This window comes from Scyliorhinus torazame, chromosome 1 (assembly GCF_047496885.1).
Source record: "Scyliorhinus torazame isolate Kashiwa2021f chromosome 1, sScyTor2.1, whole genome shotgun sequence".
NCBI lineage: Eukaryota > Metazoa > Chordata > Chondrichthyes > Carcharhiniformes > Scyliorhinidae > Scyliorhinus > Scyliorhinus torazame.
Window position 1 is genome coordinate 315,266,884 of NC_092707.1, and position 18,206 is coordinate 315,285,089.

The 18,206-nt window shown below is 50.7% G+C and overlaps 1 protein-coding gene across 2 annotated transcripts in view; it reads right to left on the reverse strand.

Moving 5' to 3' along the window:
* Positions 1-18,206, reverse strand: part of LOC140424335 (echinoderm microtubule-associated protein-like 6) — a 755,202-nt gene that overhangs the window by 220,239 nt on the left and 516,757 nt on the right. For both annotated transcript variants that reach the window (XM_072507857.1, XM_072507856.1), the window contains one exon: positions 8,512-8,688. In XM_072507857.1, coding sequence (XP_072363958.1) covers positions 8,512-8,688 — 177 coding nt within the window. The remainder of the gene's footprint in view (positions 1-8,511; positions 8,689-18,206) is intronic.

Here is an 18,206-nt window from a genome sequence, read left to right on the forward strand (position 1 = left end):
CGTGGAACATTCCCTACGCATAGTTAAAACCCTGTATACAACCGACATCCCCCCACAACCACAAACCCTCAGTTTGAGTCCAACTTTTCAGTTTGTATAAAGGTCCAAGCCTCCTCAGGCGTTTCGAAGTAGTGGTGTCGATCCTGAAACGTGACCCACAATCGCGCTGGCTGCAGCATTCAGAACCTCACCCCCTTCCGATGGAGCACCGCCTTGGCCTGATTAAAACCAGCTCTCTTCTTTGCCACCTCTGCACTCCAGTCCTGATAGTTTTGGATCTCCATATTCTCCCACCTGCTGCTCCGCTCTTTCTTGGCCCATCTCAAGACACATTCTCTGTCCACGAAATGGTGAAACCTCACCACTACCGCCCTTGGCGGCTCGTTGGCCTTGGGTCTCCTCGCCAGGACCCGATGAGCCCCTTCTAGCTCCAGGGGACTCGGAAAGGCCCGCGCACCCATCAGCGAGTTGAACATCGTGCTCACATATGCCCAGGCATCGGCCCCCTCCACTCCTTCAGGGAGACCCAGAATCCAAAGATTCTTCCTCCTCGACCTGTTCTCCAGGTCCTCGAATCTTTCCGTCCACCTCTTGTGCAGCGCCTCGTGTGTCTCCATCTTCACCGCCAGACCCAAGGTCTCATCCTCGTTCTCCGTGGTTTTTTCCCGCACCTCACCTCCCGGATCGCTGCCCCTTGGGCCTTCTGGGTCTCCATTAACCCCTCGATTGCCGTCAGCATTGGCGCCAGCACCTCTTTCTTCAGCTCCTCAAAGCAGCACTTGAGAAACTCCTGCTGCTCCTGCACCCATGCCTCTTGAGCTCCGCCTGCCGCCATCTTGTTTTTTCTCCCTCGCACTTTTCGCTGCTCCAAAAACGCTTTTTTGACCGCTCCGCTCCTGGTCCAATCCATATACTATGGGGGGGTGGACCTTGCTATCACCTTCCCACACTGGAAGACGTCTAAAAATTTCCGTTGGGGCTCCTCTGGAGAGCCCAAAAGTCAGTTTTAGCAGGAGCCGCCGAATGTGTGGCTTAGCTCCGCATAGCCGCAACCGGAAGTCCAACAGGTATCATTTTTAAAGACTCACCATGGCCTCTACTGGCCAGTCAGGGCCACCCATTATGGTTCTGCGTCAGGATGCACAGTGCAGGATTTTTCCTGACTTTGTTAATATTATATTGTAGTAGCAATGATGCAGGCAAGCTGCAAACTTTGAATAATACATAAGCCTCCACTCGAGTATAGAATTGTATAATTTTACAGCACGGAAGATCATTCAGACAAAAGTCACGGACAGGATTTTCAATGCTATCAAGCTCATTTAAATATTCAGAACTGGATTTCCTGACTACAGGAGTGTGGTGACATCAATTACTCTGTACACTAGGACTTCTGTTGACTTGCGGAAGTCTTTACTGTCAAACACTCACTGCCGTAGTTTGTAGAAGACAAAGGTGGCGTAGCTGATCCAGGGTTGGATCTCATCAGTTGTGGCCTTTTGAAAGAGGTGGCTGCCAAGGTACGGGAAGTGCTCAACATATTCTAGAATCTCTCTTTCAACATATATGGGAGATGGAATATTTGACTTACAAGGTCTGGGTTGTTACACAAGTTTTGTTTTTGTACCATTCAAGGACTGTCTGAATCTCTTGCTTGCAGAATTGAGGAGATCGAGAGTAGCTTGTAAATCTGGTGCAACGTGGGCAATGACACTGCAGTCACTCACAAACTATAAATTATATACATCCATTGTGGTCAGCTTAGTTTTGGCAGCGAAGTGACTGAGGTTAGAGAATTTTCCATCTTGGTCATATTTAATACTTACACCAGAGGGCAGTTGGTCTTTGTTGAAGTAAATGGCACATAGACTGTAAACAGTATGGGCGCTATCACGTAGTCTTGCGAGACATCGGTCCAATTTTTAAGGAGACTGTTTCAGATTTCTCACATAAGATTGTTGAAGCAAGATCCTTCATATCATCATGAAACAGTTTCAGGATTTCGATAAAGTCCCTCCAATCCGGCTGATAACGTGGAACGTGAGGGGCCTGAATGGGCCGGTGAAGCGGGCTCGAGTGTTCGCCCACTTAGAGGGACTGAAGGCAGATGTGGCAATGCTCCAAGAGACACACCTGAAGGTGGCGGACCAGGTCAGGTTAAGAAAGGGATGGGTAGGACAGGTATTTCACTCGGGATTGGACGCAAAAGATAGAGGGGTGGCAATTCTGGTGGGAAAGCATGTGTCATTTGAGGCCAAGACTATCGTAGCGGATAATGGAGGGAGATATGTGATGGTGAGCGGTAGGTTGCAAGGGACGTGGGTGGTGTTGGTAAATGTATACGCCCCGAACTGGGATGATGCTGGATTCATGAAGCGCATGTTGGGGCGCATTCCGGACCTGGAGATAGGAGGACTAATAATGGGAGGGGACTTCAATACGGTGCTGGACCCAGCACTGGACCGCTCCAGATCAAGGACGGGAAGGAGGCCGGCGGAGGCCAAGGTACTTAGGGGGTTTATGGATCAGATGCGGCGAGTGTGGACCCATGGAGGTTTGCAAGACCGCAGGCCAGGGAATTTTCTTTTTTCTCCCACGTGCAAAAGGCTTACTCCCGGATAGATTTCTTTGTTCTGGGCAGGGCGCTCATCTCGAGAGTGGGGGGGACGGAGTATTCGGCCATAGCCGTTTCGGACCATGCCCCGCACTGGGTGGAACTGGAGCTGGGAGAGGAGAGGGACCAACGCCCGCTGTGGCGGCTGGATGTGGGACTGCTGGCCGATGAGGTGGTGTGTGGGAAGGTGAGGGGGTGTATTGAAAGGTACTTGGAGGCCAACGACAACGGGGATGTGCGAGTGGGGGTGGTATGGGAAGCGTTGAAGGCGGTGATCAGGGGAGAGCTGATCTCCATCAGGGCTCATAGGGAGAAGATAGAGGGAATGGAAAGGGAGAGGTTAGTGGGGGAGATCTTGCGGTTGGACAGGAGATACGCAGAGGCCCCAGAGGAAAGATTACTTGGGGAAAGGCGACGGCTCCAGACGGAGTTTGACCTGCTGACCACGGGCAAGGCGGAGGCACAGTGGAGGAAGGCGCAAGGGGCGTCTTACGAATACGGGGAAAAGGCTAGTCGGATGCTGGCGCACCAGCTCCGTAAGAGGGCGGCAGCGAGGGAAATAGGGGGAATCAAAGATGGAAGGGGAGCCACGGTTCGAAGTGCAACGAAAATAAATAAGGTATTTAAGGACTTTTATGAAGAGCTGTACAGATCCCAGCCCCCAGGGTAGGAAGGGGGGGAAGAGGCGATTCCTGGACCAGCTGGGGTTCCCGAGGGTGGAGGAGCAGGAGGCGGTTGGTTTGGGGGGACCAATTGGGCTGGAGGAGTTGAGTAAGGGTTTGGGGAGCATGCAGGCGGGGAAGGCCCCGGGGTCGGATGGGTTCCCGGTGGAATTCTACAGAAAATATGTGGACCTGCTGGCCCCGCTACTAGTGAGGACCTTCAACGAGGCAAGAGAGGAGGGAACCCTGCCCCAGACAATGTCGGAGGCGACAATGTCCCTGATCCTAAAGCGAGACAAGGATCCACTGCAATGTGGATCGTACAGGCCGATTTCGCTCCTCAATGTGGATGCTAAGCTATTGGCGAAGGTACTGGCCACTAGGATTGAGGACTGTGTCCCAGGGGTGATTCACGAGGACCAAATGGGATTCATAAAGGGCAGGCAGTTAAATACCAATGTGCGGCGGCTCTTAAACGTGATAACGATGACATGGGAGGAGGGAGAGGCGGAGATAGTGGCAGCTATGGACGCGGGAAAAGCCCTTGACCGAGTAGAGTGGGAGTACCTCTGGGAGGTATTGCACAGGTTTGGGTTCGGGGAGGGTTTATTAGATGGGTTAAGCTCCTTTAAAGCGCCCCGGTGGCGAGCGTAGTGACAAACCGGCGGAGGTCAGAGTACTTTCGGCTGTACAGAGGAACGAGACAGGGGTGCCCCCTGTCCCCCCTGTTGTTTGCATTGGCAATCGAACCCTTGGCCATATCACTTAGGGAGTCTCAGAAATGGAGGGGGATAGTCCGCGGGGGAGAGGAGCATCAGGTATCGCTATATGCGGATGACCTGCTGCTATACGTGGCGGACCCAATGGAGGGGATGGTGGAGGTCATGCAGACTCTGAAGGAGTTTGGAGAGTTTTTGGGCTACAAGCTTAATGTAGAGAAGAGTGAGCTTTTTGTATTACAGGCAGGGGACCAAGAAAGAGGGATAAGGGACCTACCGCTGAGGAGGGCGGAGAGGAGTTTTCGGTATCTGGGGATTCAGATAGCCAGAAGTTGGGGGGCCCTACATAAACTGAATTTGACGAGGGTGGTGGAGTAAACGGAGGAGGATTTTAAAAGATGGGACATGCTCCCGCTCTCGTTGGCGGGTAGGGTACAGTCGGTCAAAATGGTGGTCCTTCCGAGGTTTTTGTTCGTGTTTCAGTGCCTCCCCATCGTGATAACCAAGAGCTTTTTCAAGAGAGTAGGTAGGAGTATTATGGGGTATGTGTGGGCAAATAAGACCCCGAGGGTTAGGAGAGGGTTCTTGGAACGCACCAGGGACCGAGGAGGGTTGGCTTTGCCAAACCTAGAGAGTTACTATTGGGCAGCAAATGTGGCGATGATCCGTAAGTGGGTTATGGAGGGAGAGGGGGCGGCATGGAAGAGGATGGAGATGGCGTCCTGTAAAGGAACGAGCCTGGAGGCGTTGCTAACGGCACCGCTGCCGCTCTCGCTGACAAGATACACCACAAGCCCGGTGGTGGCGGCAACACTAAAGATCTGGGGCCAGTGGAGAAGACACAGGGGTGCAATGGGAGCATCGGTGTGGTCCCCGATCAGGGGTAACCACCGGTTTGTCCCGGGGAAGATGGACGGGGGGGTTCCAGAGCTGGCATCGGGCGTGGATTGGAAGAATGGGGGACCTGTTCATTGACGGGACATTTGCGAGCCTAGGGGCACTGGAGGAGAAATTTGAGTTACCCCCGGGAAATGCATTTAGATATATGCAAGTGAGGGCTTTTGTGAGGCGACAGGTGAGGGAATTTCCGTTGCTCCCGGCACAAGAAGTTCAAGATAGGGTGATCTCGGGGGTATGGGTTGGGGAGGGCAAGGTGTCGGAAATATACCAAGAGATGAAAGAGGGGGAAGCGCTAGTAGAAGAACTGAAAGGTAAATGGGAGGAGGAGCTGTGGGAGGAGATTGAGGAAGGGCTATAGGCCGACGCCCTGGGTAGGGTTAATACCTCCTCCTCGTGTGCCAGGCTCAGTCTGATACAATTTAAGGTGGTTCACAGAGCGCATTTGACGAGGGCGAGGCTGAGTAGGTTCTTTGGGGTAGAGGATAGATGTGAAAGATGTTCAGGGAGCCCGGCGAACCATGTCCATATGTTTTGGTCATGCCCGGCATTGGAGGGGTTCTGGAGTGGAGTGGCGGGAGTAATATCCAAGGTGGTGAAAGTCCGGGTCAAGCCAAGCTGGGGGCTAGCAATATTTGGAGTAGTGGATGAGCCGGGAGTGCAGGAGGCGAAAGAGGCCGGAATTCTGGCCTTTGCATCCCTAGCAGCCCGGCGAAGGGTCTTGCTATTGTGGAAGGAGGCGAAGCCCCCTAGCCTGGAGGCCTGGATTAACGACATGGCGGGGTTCATAAAATTGGAGAGAATTAAGTTTGCTTTGAGAGGGTCTGCACAAGGGTTTTACAGGCGGTGGCAACCGTTCCTAGAATATCTCGCGGAGCGTTAGAAGAAGGTCGATCAGCAGCAGCAGCAACCCTGGGAGGGGGGGGGGACGAGCGGGAGATAGCATGGAGGGTGGGGGGGAATGGTACGCGCGGCCAAGAGCCAGTGTATAAAGCTATGTAAATATACCATCTTGCCTTGTATATATCTTGCTCAGGGAGAATTTGTGTTATTTTGTTACGGGGGGGGGTTATTGTTTGTAAGGGGAAAAAATTGTGTTGTTAAAAAACCTTAATAAAAATATTTAAGAAAACAAAAAAACAATTTACTAAGTTCAATGCTTTGGTCAGATTGATAAATGAAATGAAGAAACCCTAGTGTTCTTTTCAACATTTGTCTTGGGTTTGTTTAGCAACTCAGACCTCAGGTTCCCGTGTAAGTCCTCAAGCCACACAATGTCCAAATAGTATGTAAATGATTGAGAATTTAATACACTCAACCAGACAACGTACAATTTATATACTTTAATACAAAATGCAGAGTGCAGTCAACCTTTCACTTCTATTCTGTAAATTAAGAAAACCTTGCAATGTTTTGTAATTATTTATATCCTGAAATTGTCATGATTGTGTAATCCTTATTTTATACCTTGATTTAATTTTAATTTTAATGATCATCTATAACTATGTCATGAATTATGATTACTTGTTTTACGTGTCTCGTCATCACAATTCAGCACCGGACACCATGGTGATTTTCAATAAACCAATAATCTATCTCACTAAGGATTCAGCTTAAATAGAACACAATAGAGATTTTTGTTCATTAAAAGTCAATTAATCTATCTGTAAATTTAGTGTTATTCTGCTGTCATTATAATTGCTTTTGTGTGAATTTGTTTTTTTGTTTAGGCTAAATATGATCTAACAGTACTTTCCTGAAGATGACTGAGTTGCAAGACAGGAGACATATGTGCATAAAGTTGATAAGAGTGTAACATTTTTAAATTTTCAATTCTGAAACATTCTAATTCATTCACTTTGTTTCAGAGGGGTCAAAGAACGACCTATGGAAATATTGTACTGGTGTTAGTTGCATGTCGAATATTGAGAGCAAAGCCAAATTAAAAAAGGACCCTTTCCTAAGTAATGCTCATTTTCATCTTAATTGTGAAAACATTTCTGTCTCTTTAATTCTGGATCTTCCAATGATTATGAACACGGCGTCCTTTCAACTTGCTTCAAAAACATTGGAATTCTCTAACAGAAGTTTCCAAGTGAAAAATAAATGTGAAGCCATGCCTGTGTTTTTAAAAAAATGTAAATTTCTGCCTTAAATTATCCTCCCTGCAAGCTTCTCTCTTAAATCAACTATTCCTCCGCATTTTAATCTCTAACTGGCCTTCATACCTTCAATAGAGACTATATTAAGAAACACAAAAGTTAGTCTCAAAATTAAAACACAAAATGCTGCAAATAAACAGAAGGTCTGAAGGAGAAAAGATAAGTTCAGATTTGGGGTACAGTTTTTCATTGGATTTCTTCTTGTAGGCATTTGCACAAGCTGATGCTGAAACCATGCCATCTTTTTGAAGCCCAAACTCTGTTTCATGTAAGACTGAGGCTTGATGAGTGGATTCCATACAAACCTCCACTTTGCCATTCCAGTGTTCATGGATCCGGTTTCGAGGACATTTTGAATATTTTGTCCTATACTTCTTGACTAAAATAGGAAATTTATGGGTACGATTTAATTAAATGGGAACCAAGTCCCATAGAGAGTGTGTTTAGCCGCGTGTTTCCAGGCACCCACAACGTCGAGAAACACTAGACTATAAAATTTGTCTTGCATTTGATGAGAGGCCTCAACGGGGAACGCAAGGCTGAGACCGCACATAGCCCTGTTTTCTACACTGAGGAGCTCCACTTGCCGGAACTCCTCAGTGTAGCGACCCCAAACCCCAATGCACTATGGGAGGATCCCCAGCCCCCTCCCCCCACCCTCCCCAACACCTGCGCAGGGCACCCTTGCCCAATCGCACCCACACAAAAAATGCTAGCTTAGCACCTTGGTAGTGCCAACCTGGCACCCTGCCAGATCTCGTGAGGCATTGCAAGCCGTGTAGATTCCGGGAGAGGGGTCTCTCGACTGTTATCGGTCATGCTGCGCCAAGCTGCTTTTCGAGTGCAGTATGGCCATTAAATTGCACCCTATATCTTTAGTTCATGTAGCATTTGAAAATAGCAAGAATCAAATAGAAGGATTGAATACCAGGGTTTAGCACCCTGGTTACAAAATGGCAGCCTCTGGTACAGTGGCCTGGAAATTGAAGACTTTGAATTGATTTTCTATCCATAATTTAACTAGATGGAAAACAACGGTCTGTGGGCTTGTGATTTTCTGACCAGAACTCTCTGGAATGAAAATAGTACAGTTTGCACAAAGGGCAGGTGAGCGACACTTCTGAATTCCAGCCCACAGTGTGAAGATCAAACTTTATCCCTATGCTTTTCAGTATGTTCAACTTCCCAGTAATTCCATGCCAATTTTTAGGCCACATCAAATGCCCAAACTAATTACCTGCACGACATGACAAGTGAATACATTTGTAAAATACCTATAACAATGAAGTATCAAAAGTTTCAAAATTTAATCAGGTTAGCATGTTTGATGGTACACATGCAAAATGTACAATTTAATACATTTATCATGGGTGAATTTAATTAAAGGTGATTTGAAAAACGGTACATAGTGTCATTTTCATGTGAAAACAAAATACTACCTGTTCGAATCAAATTACCTTTACTGGATATGAAAAGAGCTTCGTAAAGCCAAAGTCATCTCCTGTGACTATGAGTTTTTTGTCTTTGGTTAGACAGGCTGCATTAACATCTGTGATATCACTGTGTGTAGGCCAGATTCCTTCACATGTTGGTCCTAAAACACATGTCCAAGTAGCCCAGTCTATCTTCTCTATCTGCATAAAAATGAAAGAGATAAATTGGAACGGAAATAATAAACAGAATAATTAATCTCAACATATCCACATTTTGCAAAAGTAAAGTGAATGTCGGTACAGAAAATATGTTCTCCCAATAGAGATTGATAGCTCCCAGAGTAAAACTTTGCTGTTGAGCATATTGAAGTAATTCAGTGGCTTCTCACGATATTGCACAAGAATGTTCGTGTGTGGGCAAAGTGCTAGTGGCTAGACACTAAGGGAGAAATTGGATAAAACCCAAAAAAGGTGTAGGACACATGGAATGCAATTAACCCATTTCTGTTCAGACAACATAGTGAATTTCTGCAGGCTGGTACTTTACATGTTTCTTATGCAGCCAGCGCTAGCCGTTCTGTTCATTGGCTGCAAGCATCAGCAGAAGGCCTGATATTTCAAGAGGCTGGACTTGAAAGCAACTTGTGCCTCCGAAGGGGCTGAGGCACTGTGGTTGCATGAGGTGGTGGGAGTCATTTGAAAACTAAATCTGTGATCTTTGAGCAATGACTGCACATTAAAGAAGGTGTGCACCAAGATTTTCAGACAATGCACCAGATGTCTTGGTTTAAGAAGTAGGAAGGCAAGAAGATGTTCTGTATCTGTGGGGGGCAGGTGCTTAGGATGCTGGGGGAGAAGTGGTGGCAGAGGTCAATACCAGGAATGTTGCACCAACGGATATAGCGCAGGAAGGAATTTATCTATTTTGCACAAGTTGTCAAGATGAATGAGTCCATCTTTAAATGGCATATTCCATCAACTGCACCACTAGCCTCATCCATTGCACCCCCAAATCTACCTATTAACAATCTCGACCAATTAATACCCAATCCTTCAATTCATGTTTTCACCCAATCTCAACACTCGGTGCTGTTATAAGCATTGCACTCAACCCACAGCTCTCACACACAAGCAGCTATTCAACTATGGCAGCTACATCATCTAAATAGCCTGGATAGGCTCTCACTAACAGAATTCCCTCTTTCTTGCGGAAGGCGGCGACACCAGTCAACATCCAGGAGCAAAGAACTGAAGGACCAAATCATCAGCATGTTTTAACTCCTGTGGAATTGACAGTCATCATGGGAAGGAGGCGTTCCGGGTGCGGCTATGCAGAGCTAGGTCGCATGTTCGGCAGCTCCCGCTTGGAATGGACCTTTGGGCTCTTTACAGGGCCCCCAACGGCATTTGTTTGACATTTCCCGGTGTGGGAAGAAGACTGCAACATTCCCCCGACAGTGTCCCACAGGAATGGTATGTCTCTTGGTTACCAGACCCGGCAGAAACAGTAAAAGATTTGGCTGAGACAAAAGCCTCTTCCAGCATGCAGGCAGGGGAAGGGCAAGCTTAAAGGCTGCAAGCTGACTTGAGGGCCTTTATTAAAGGTGAATTCCAGCAGCAGAGGGAACAACTGTGAAAAGATCTACCAAGGCCATTGAAGAAGCAGGGACGAGGCTTCCGGTGGTGGCCATGGAAGAGTAGGTCGCGCATTCGGCAGCTCCCGTCTGGAACGGACGATCAGACCTTTTTCAGGAGTTTCCACAGACTTTTTGGGGCAGATTGGTGAAGCGAACACTGCCAAAAGGATTCCCTCGCGAGACTTCCGGTTGCGGCTATTAGAAGCTAAGTCGCACATTCGGCGGCTCCCGCAAAAACGGACTTTTAGGCTATTTTCAGGGCACCCAACGGCACTTTTTCGATGTTTCCCGGTGTGGGAAGGAGTTAATAATAGCTCCCCATCAGTATATGGCTTTAACTAGGAGCAGGGCGACAAAAAATGTGGTGGTGGACCCGAAGAAGGGAGGGAAGAAGGACAAAATGGCGGCGGGCGGAGACCAGGCAGCGTGGAGGCAGTGGGCGGAGGAGCAACAGGAGGGTATCCAGCGCTGCCTCAGAGACATTAAAACGGACCTGCTAGAGCCGATGAAGGCTTCTATTGATAAGCTGCTGGAGACACAGACGGCCCAGGGGATGGCGATCCGAGAGGCTCGACAAAAGATCTCTGACAATGAGGATGAGATCTTAGGCCTGGCAGTAAAGGTGGAGGCGCACGAGGCGCTCCACAAGAAATGGCAGGAGCGGTTCGAGGAGATGGAAAATCGGTCGAGGCAGAAGAATCTGCGGATTCTGGGCCTCCCGGAGGGGCTGGACGTGGGGGCATATGTGGTCACCATGTTGAACTCGCTGATGGGAGCGGGGTCCTTCCAGGGGCCCCTGGAGTTGGAAGGGGCCCATAGAGTGTTGGCGAGGAGGCCCAAGTCTAACGAGCCTCCGCGGGCGGTTCCATCGGTTCGTCGATCGGGAGTGTGTGCTCAGGTGGGCCAAGAAGGAGAGGAGCAGCAGGTGGGAGAACGCGGAGGTTCGGATATACCAGGACTGGAGTGCGGAGGTGGCGAAGAGGAGGGCCGGGTACAATCGAGCGAAGGCGGTGCTGCACAGGAAGGGGGTGAAGTTTGGCATGTTGCAGCCGGCGCGACTGTGGGTTAGCTACAAGGACCGGCACCATTATTTTGAGTCTCCGGAGGAGGGGTGGGCCTTTGTTCAGGCCAAGAAGCTGGACACAGACTGAGGGTCGGGATGGGCGATTGGGGACTGCGGTGGATATGTTATGCCTATTTTCTGTTCGGGGGGGGGGGGGGGGGGGGGCCTTTGCACTGTTTTGGGTTTCTTTTTCTCTATGTTTTTCTCTTTTGGGTTGGGGAGGGTGGATGGGGCGGGTTGGGCACTGTTTGTGTTGGTGGCGGGGCCTGGTAGGTGGAGAGCGCGGGCTTTTTCCCGCGCCGAAGACTGGGGGAGGCGGGGAAGCAAGGATTGTTTCCCGCGCTCAGAACGGAGGGGGAGAGCCTGTGGATGGGGAGCGGGAGAGGAAGGTGTGCCACACAATGGGAGGAGTCGAAGGGGAGGCGGGAGTGGCCGGGGTCAGCAGGAGTCAGCTGACTTGCGGAAGTGCAATGGGGCGGAGTAAACCAGCTAGGATGGGTCCTAGCCCCGGGGGGGGGGGGGGGGGGGGGGGGGGGGGGGGTGATGCCGCTGTGGGGAACGGGCCGGGGGTGGGGTGCGGGCGCGTGGCTGGCCGAGGAGGGGTCATGGCTAGTCGGCGGGGGAGGGTAGCCCCCTAATCCGGCTGATAACCTGGAATGTAAGGGGACTGAATGGGCTGGTTAAGCGGGCCCGCGTGTTCACGCACCTGAAGGGGCTCAAGGCGGATGTGGTTATGCTCCAGGAGACACACCTGAAGGTGGCAGACCAGGTAAGACTGAGGAAAGGGTGGGTAGGTCAGGTGTTTCACTCGGGGCTTGATGCCAAAAATCGAGGGGTGGCGATCTTGGTGGGAAAGAAGGTGTCATTCAAGGCGTCGAGCATTGTGGCAGATGATGGCGGTAGGTACATAATGGTAAGTTGCAGGGAGAGAGGGTGGTACTGGTCAATGTGTATGCTCCGAACTGGGACGATGCGGGTTTTATGCGGCGTATGTTGGGTCGGATCCCAGACTTGGAAGTGGGGGGCCTGATAATGGGGGGAGACTTTAGCACGGTGTTGGATCCGGCACTGGATCGCTCCACGTCTAGGACGGGTAGGAAGCCGGCGGCGGCTAGAGTATTGAGGGGATTTATGAACCAAATGGGAGGGATGGACACTTGGAGATTTGCAAGGCCGGGGGCTAGGGAATTTTCATTCTTCTCACATGTCCATAAGGCTTATTTTCGAAACTACTTTTTCATTTTGAGTAGGGCGCTGATAGCGAGAGTAGAGGATACAGAGTATTTGGCAATAGCCATTTCGGACCACGCCCCGCATTGGGTGGACTTGGAGATGGGGGAGGAGAGGGACTAGCGCCCGCTGTGGCGCTTGGAGGTGGGGCTGTTGGCGGACGAGGTGAGCGAGCGGGTCCGAGGATGTGTAAAGAGGTACTTGGAGACCAACGACAACGGGGAGGTCCGAGTGGGGATCGTATGGGAGGCACTGAAGGCGGTGATGAGGGGAGAGCTGATCTCCATTAGGGACCACAAGGAGCAGAGGGAGCGGGGGGGAGAGGGTGAGGCTGGTGGGGGAGATGGTGAGGGTAGACAGGAGGTATGCGGAAGAGCCTGAGGAAGGATTGTTGAGGAAGAAGCGTAGCCTCCAGGCCGAATTCGACCTGGTGACCACCAGGAAGGCGGAGGTGCAGTGGAGGAAGGCCCAGGGAGTGGTCTACGAGTATGGGGAAAAGGCAAGCCGGATGCTGGCGCATCAGCTTCGGAAGCGGGTTGCAGCTAGGGAGATCGGGGGAGTTAAGGACAGGGGAGGGAGCGTGGTGCGGAGTGGGGTTGGCATCAATGGGGACTTCAGGGACTTCTACGAGGAATTGTACCGATCCGAGCCCCCACGGGAGGAGGGAGGGATGGGCCGTTTCCTGGACCAATTGAGGTTTCCAAAGGTGGAAGAGGGACTGGTGGCGAGACTGGGGCCCCCGATTGGGCTGGAGGAGCTGATCAAAGGGATAGGAAGCATGCAGGCGGGGAAGGCACCGGGGCCAGAAGGATTCCCGGTCGAGTTCTATAAAAAATATATGGACCTGTTGGGCCTGCTGTTAGTTAGGACCTTTAATGGGGCAAGGGAGGGGGGGGGGGGGGGCTTTACCCCCGACGATGTCCCGGGCACTGATCTCCTTGATCCTGAAGCGGGACAAGGATCCCCTGCAATGTGGGTCTTACAGACCGATTTCCTTGCTAAATGTAGATGCCAAGGTGCTGGCGAAGGTCTTAGCCACGAGGATTGAGGATTGTGTGCCACAGATCATCCATGAAGACCAGACGGGGTTTGTGAAGGGGAGACAGTTGAACACGAATGGGCGGATGCTTTTGAACATTATCATGATGCCAGCGAGGGTGGGGGAGGCGGAGATAGTGGTGGCGATGGACGCTGAGAAAGCCTTCGATAGGGTAGAGTGGGGGTACCTGTGGGAGGTGCTGAAGAGGTTTGGGTTTGTCAGGTGGGTTAGGCTGTTATATGAGGTCCCGATGGCGAGTGTGGCCACAAATAGGAGGAGGTCCAAGTACTTTCGGTTCCACCTGTGTCCCCTGTCCCCCCTGCTCTTCGCACTGGCGATTGAACCCCTGGCTATGGCACTGAGAGAGTCGAGGAACTGGAGGGAGTTGGTGCGGGGTGGGGAGGAGCATAGGGTGTCGCTTTATGCGGACGACCTGCTGCTGTATTGGCGGACCCGGTGGGAGGAATGCCAGAGGTAATGAGGATCCTTAGGGAATTCGGGGACTTTTCGGGGTACAAGCTCAATATGGGGAAGAGCGAGCTGTTTGTAGTTCAGCTAGGGGACCAGGAGAAGGGGATTGGCGAGCTCGCACTAAAAAGGGCAGAGAGGAGCTTCAGATATTTGGGGGTCGAGGTGGCCAGGAGCTGGGGGGCCCTGCATAGGCTTAACTTTACAAGGCTGGTGGAGCAAATGGAGAAGGAGTTCAAGAGGTGGGACGCGTTGCCGCTGTCCTTGGCGGGTAGGGTGCAGTCAATCAAAATGACGGTGCTCCCAAGGTTTTTGTTCCTGTTCCAGTGCCTCCCCGTATTTATCCCGAAGGCTTTTTTCAGGCGGGTTAACAGGAGTATAATGGGGTTTGTGTGGGCGCGAGGGACTCCGAGGGTGAGAAGGGTGTTCCTGGAGCGGAGTAGAGATAGGGGGGGGCTGGCGCTGCCCAACCTCTGTGGGTACTACTGGGCTGCCAATGCGACGATGGTGCGCAAGTGGGTGATGGAGGGGGAGGGGGCTGCGTGGAAGAGGCTGGAGACGGCGTCCTGTGTGGGCACGAGTCTGGGGGCGCTGGCAACGGCACCGCTGCCGCTCCCCCCAAGGAGGTATACCACAAGCCCGGTGGTGGTGGCGGCCCTCAAAATTTGGGGGCAGTGAAGGCGGTATAGGGGGGAAGTTGGGGCCTCGGCGTGGACCCCATTACGGGGGAACCACCGGTTCGCCCCAGGAAGAACAGGTGGAGGGTTTTCGGGGTGGCACAGGGCAGGGATACGAAAGTTGGGGGACCTGTTTGTGGACGGGAAGTTCGCGAGCTTGGGTGAGCTGGAAGAGAAGTACGGGCTACCCCTGGGGAACACCTTCAGGTGCTTACAGGTAAGGGTGTTTGCCAGACGGCAGGTGGTGGAATTCCCACGGCTACTGCCACACACAGTACAGGACAGGGTGCTCTTGGGGGGGGGGGGGGGGGGGGAAGATCTCGGAAACGTACCAGGTGATGCAGGAGGCCTCGGTGGTGGAGTTGAAAGGGAAGTGGGAGGAGGAGTTGGGAGAGGAGATCGAAGAGGGGACGTGGGCAGATGCCCTAGGGAGGGTGAACTCTTCCTCTTCGCGCGCGAGGCTCAGCCTCATACAGTTTAAGGTGCTGCACAGGGCACACATGACCGGGACAAGGATGAGCCGGTTCTTTGGGGGTGAGGACAGGTGTGTTAGGTGCTCAGGGAGCCCAGCAAATCACACCCATATGTTCTGGGCATGCCCAGCGCTGGAGGAATTTTGGAAGGGCATAGCGAGGACGGTGTCGAGGGTGGTAGGATCCAGGGTCAGGCCGGGCTGGGCGCTCGCAATATTTGGGGTGGCAGAGGAGCCGGGAGTGCAGGAGGCGAAAGAGGCCGGAATTCTGGCCTTTGCGTCCCTGGTAGCCCGGCAAAGGATTCTCCTTCAATGGAAAGATGCAAGGCCCCCAAGCGTGGAATCCTGGATCAGCGATATGGCAGGGTTCATTAAATTGGAGAGGGTGAAATTCGCCTTCAGAGGGTTGGTACAAGGGTGCTTTAGGCGGTGGCAACCGTTCTTAGACTTGCTGGCAGAACGATAGACATTGGTCAATGGCAGCAGCAGCTCGGGGGGGGGGGTTTACTTTATTTTTGTTTATGTTATGTACACCGGAGGGTCTGAGGGGGTGTATACACCTGTTGTGTTAAGTCGGGGTGTTAATGTTAATTTATTATTTAGGTACAGAGGGGGGGGGGGGGGGGGGGGGGGGGGGGAGGGGTTTGGGGGTTGCTTTTTTAGATTGTGTTTTGTACTTAACCCTGTTGGGTGCTTTTTTCTGTCTCATTTTGTAATTGATATTTTATGAAAACCTTTAATGAAAATTATTTTTTAAAAATAAAAAAAATCATGGGAAGGAGGCATCGCTGGGCCACGGCCACTTGAGGTGCTGAAGCAATGCATTACAAGTGTGATGAACGTAGGAATTTCAGATGTATTATAGGTATTTGGTGCGGTAAGGGCTAAAAGCCTATGTTAGAGTGTGTTTGATTGCTGCAATCATGTTTTAAAAGAAATCCTAGTTTGAAAGGCAAGTATATTTTGGGAGCCAGGGGCATAATTAAACTATTTTTAGGAAAATTCTAAAGCAACAGCTCTTATTCATATAGTGTAGTTAATGTAACTAAGTGTCCCAAGGTATTTCGCAGGAGTGTTATGAAGTAAAAATTGACAGTTGACCAAAAGCTTGGTCAGAGTGGTAGGTTTTAGGAGCACTTAAAAGTGGAAAGAGAATTAAAGAAGTGGAGAAGTTTAGGGAAGGAAATTCAGGGCTTAGAACCGTGGCTGCAGAGGCACAGCCACGAATAGTGGTGCAGTTCAAATTGGGGATGGTCAAGAAGCCAGAGCACACATATCTCAAAGGGTTGTGGGACTGGAGGAGGCTACAGAGATAGGAAAACCTTGGAGGGATTTGACAAAAGGATGAAAATTTTAAAATCAAGGTGTTACTTAGTCATGAACCAATACAGGTCAGCAAGAACGGGGCGATGGGTTGACAGGACTGGGTGTGAATAAGGGCACAGGCATCAGAGATTTGGAATCCTCACGTTTATGGCATATAGAAAAGGGAGGTTAGGAGTTTAACCTTGCAATAGTCAGATCTAGTAGGCTTACATTAACACTGCAATGAAGTTACTGTGAAAACCCCCTAGTCGCTACACTCCGGCGCCTGTTCGGGTACATTGAGGGAGAATTCAGAATGTCTAATTCACCAAACAGCATATCTTTTAGGACTTGTGGGAGGAAAGCGGAGCACCCAGAGGAAACCCACACAGACACAGGGAGAACGTGCAGACTCCGCACAGACAGTGCCCCAAGCTGGGAATCGAACCTGGGACCCTGGCGTTGTGAAGCAACAGTGCTACTGTGCCGTTCCTGCAAAAAAGGCATCGATGAGGGTTTTAGCAGCAAATGAGTTGAAGTAAAGGAGGAGTTGGATGATATTACATAAATGGAAATGGATGTTCTTAATGATGACACGAATATATGGTTGAAAGCTCGTCTTGAGGACAAATATCACACAAAGATTGCAAATGGTCCCATTCAGCCTCGCTGCTCACCTCTGCAGGAAATGTGCGGGTGCATCTCAGGCATAATTTTTGAGAGTTTAAATTCTACATGATACCTAAAATACAGATGTTACAGAGTCAATTTTCTTCCCCTCAGCCTTTTAACCTTCAGCACCTGCCCCAATGAAAATGCAGCTCCCCTTCAAGGGATGCAAGCTGGTTTTAGGAAATGCAGGCTGGTTTTAATTGGTGTTAGCCTATACGGACCTTGGTTCCCTGCTGAGTGTGTAGCCACTTGCAGCACATTTAGTGTTGGGCTGCATTCCACAATCGTGTTACTAACATTAGTTCCATTGGGTGCGGGTAATTGTTCATCATAATCCAATTAATGTGATTTAGCATTTCTTAGCCTGTCAATTTTAATACCATGATTGAGATTAATTTATAAAACAAAGCTTAAAGAGTTATAATAATACTTAAGATCAAGTGCTCAACACAGAAAATTATACATTCGCAAAACAGTAAATGAATTTCTCCTTCCTGCTAAAAAGTGACTAATTTACGATGGCGTGATTCAGCCACAACGTAGCAATCGGCGCGGAGTCTGGCGCAACGGGTGAATCCCGCAAGAGCTCCAAATCGGGCTCCACGCTGGGCACTGATCACGAGTCACACGACTTGCTCCGCTCGCCATGATCTGGATCATGTCCTCGCTGGGCGTGATTCAAGTAATGATATCCGGATGCCGCATTTACCCAGCGCCTGGAAGTCAACAGCTGTGCCTGCGAGATCTCGATAGGTTGCCTTTTAGTACTGGTTTCCACAAATGTGGATCAATTGTGACGGCACCTCGAGGGGTCTTACAGGCCATTAGAGACACCCGGGTGGTCGGGGACAAAGCAGGGTAGTACCCTAGCACTCCCCCTGGCACCCAGGTATCTTGTCACTGCCAGCCTGGCACCCTGGAAGTGCCACCCAGGCACCCTTGTACTGCCACTGCTAGGGTGCCAGGATGGCAGCGCCAAGTTGCTCAGGTATCAGGTTGGTACTGCCAGGGGTCAGGCCTGGTGGGAGCCATGCCCATTAGAGCAGTTGTTCTCGGGGCCAATAGATGTTGGGGTGGGGGATTGGTGAAGGACGTCCAGAAAGCAAAGGGGAGGCCTGAAAAGGAAGGGGGGGGGTGAAGATATCAGGCTGCCGGT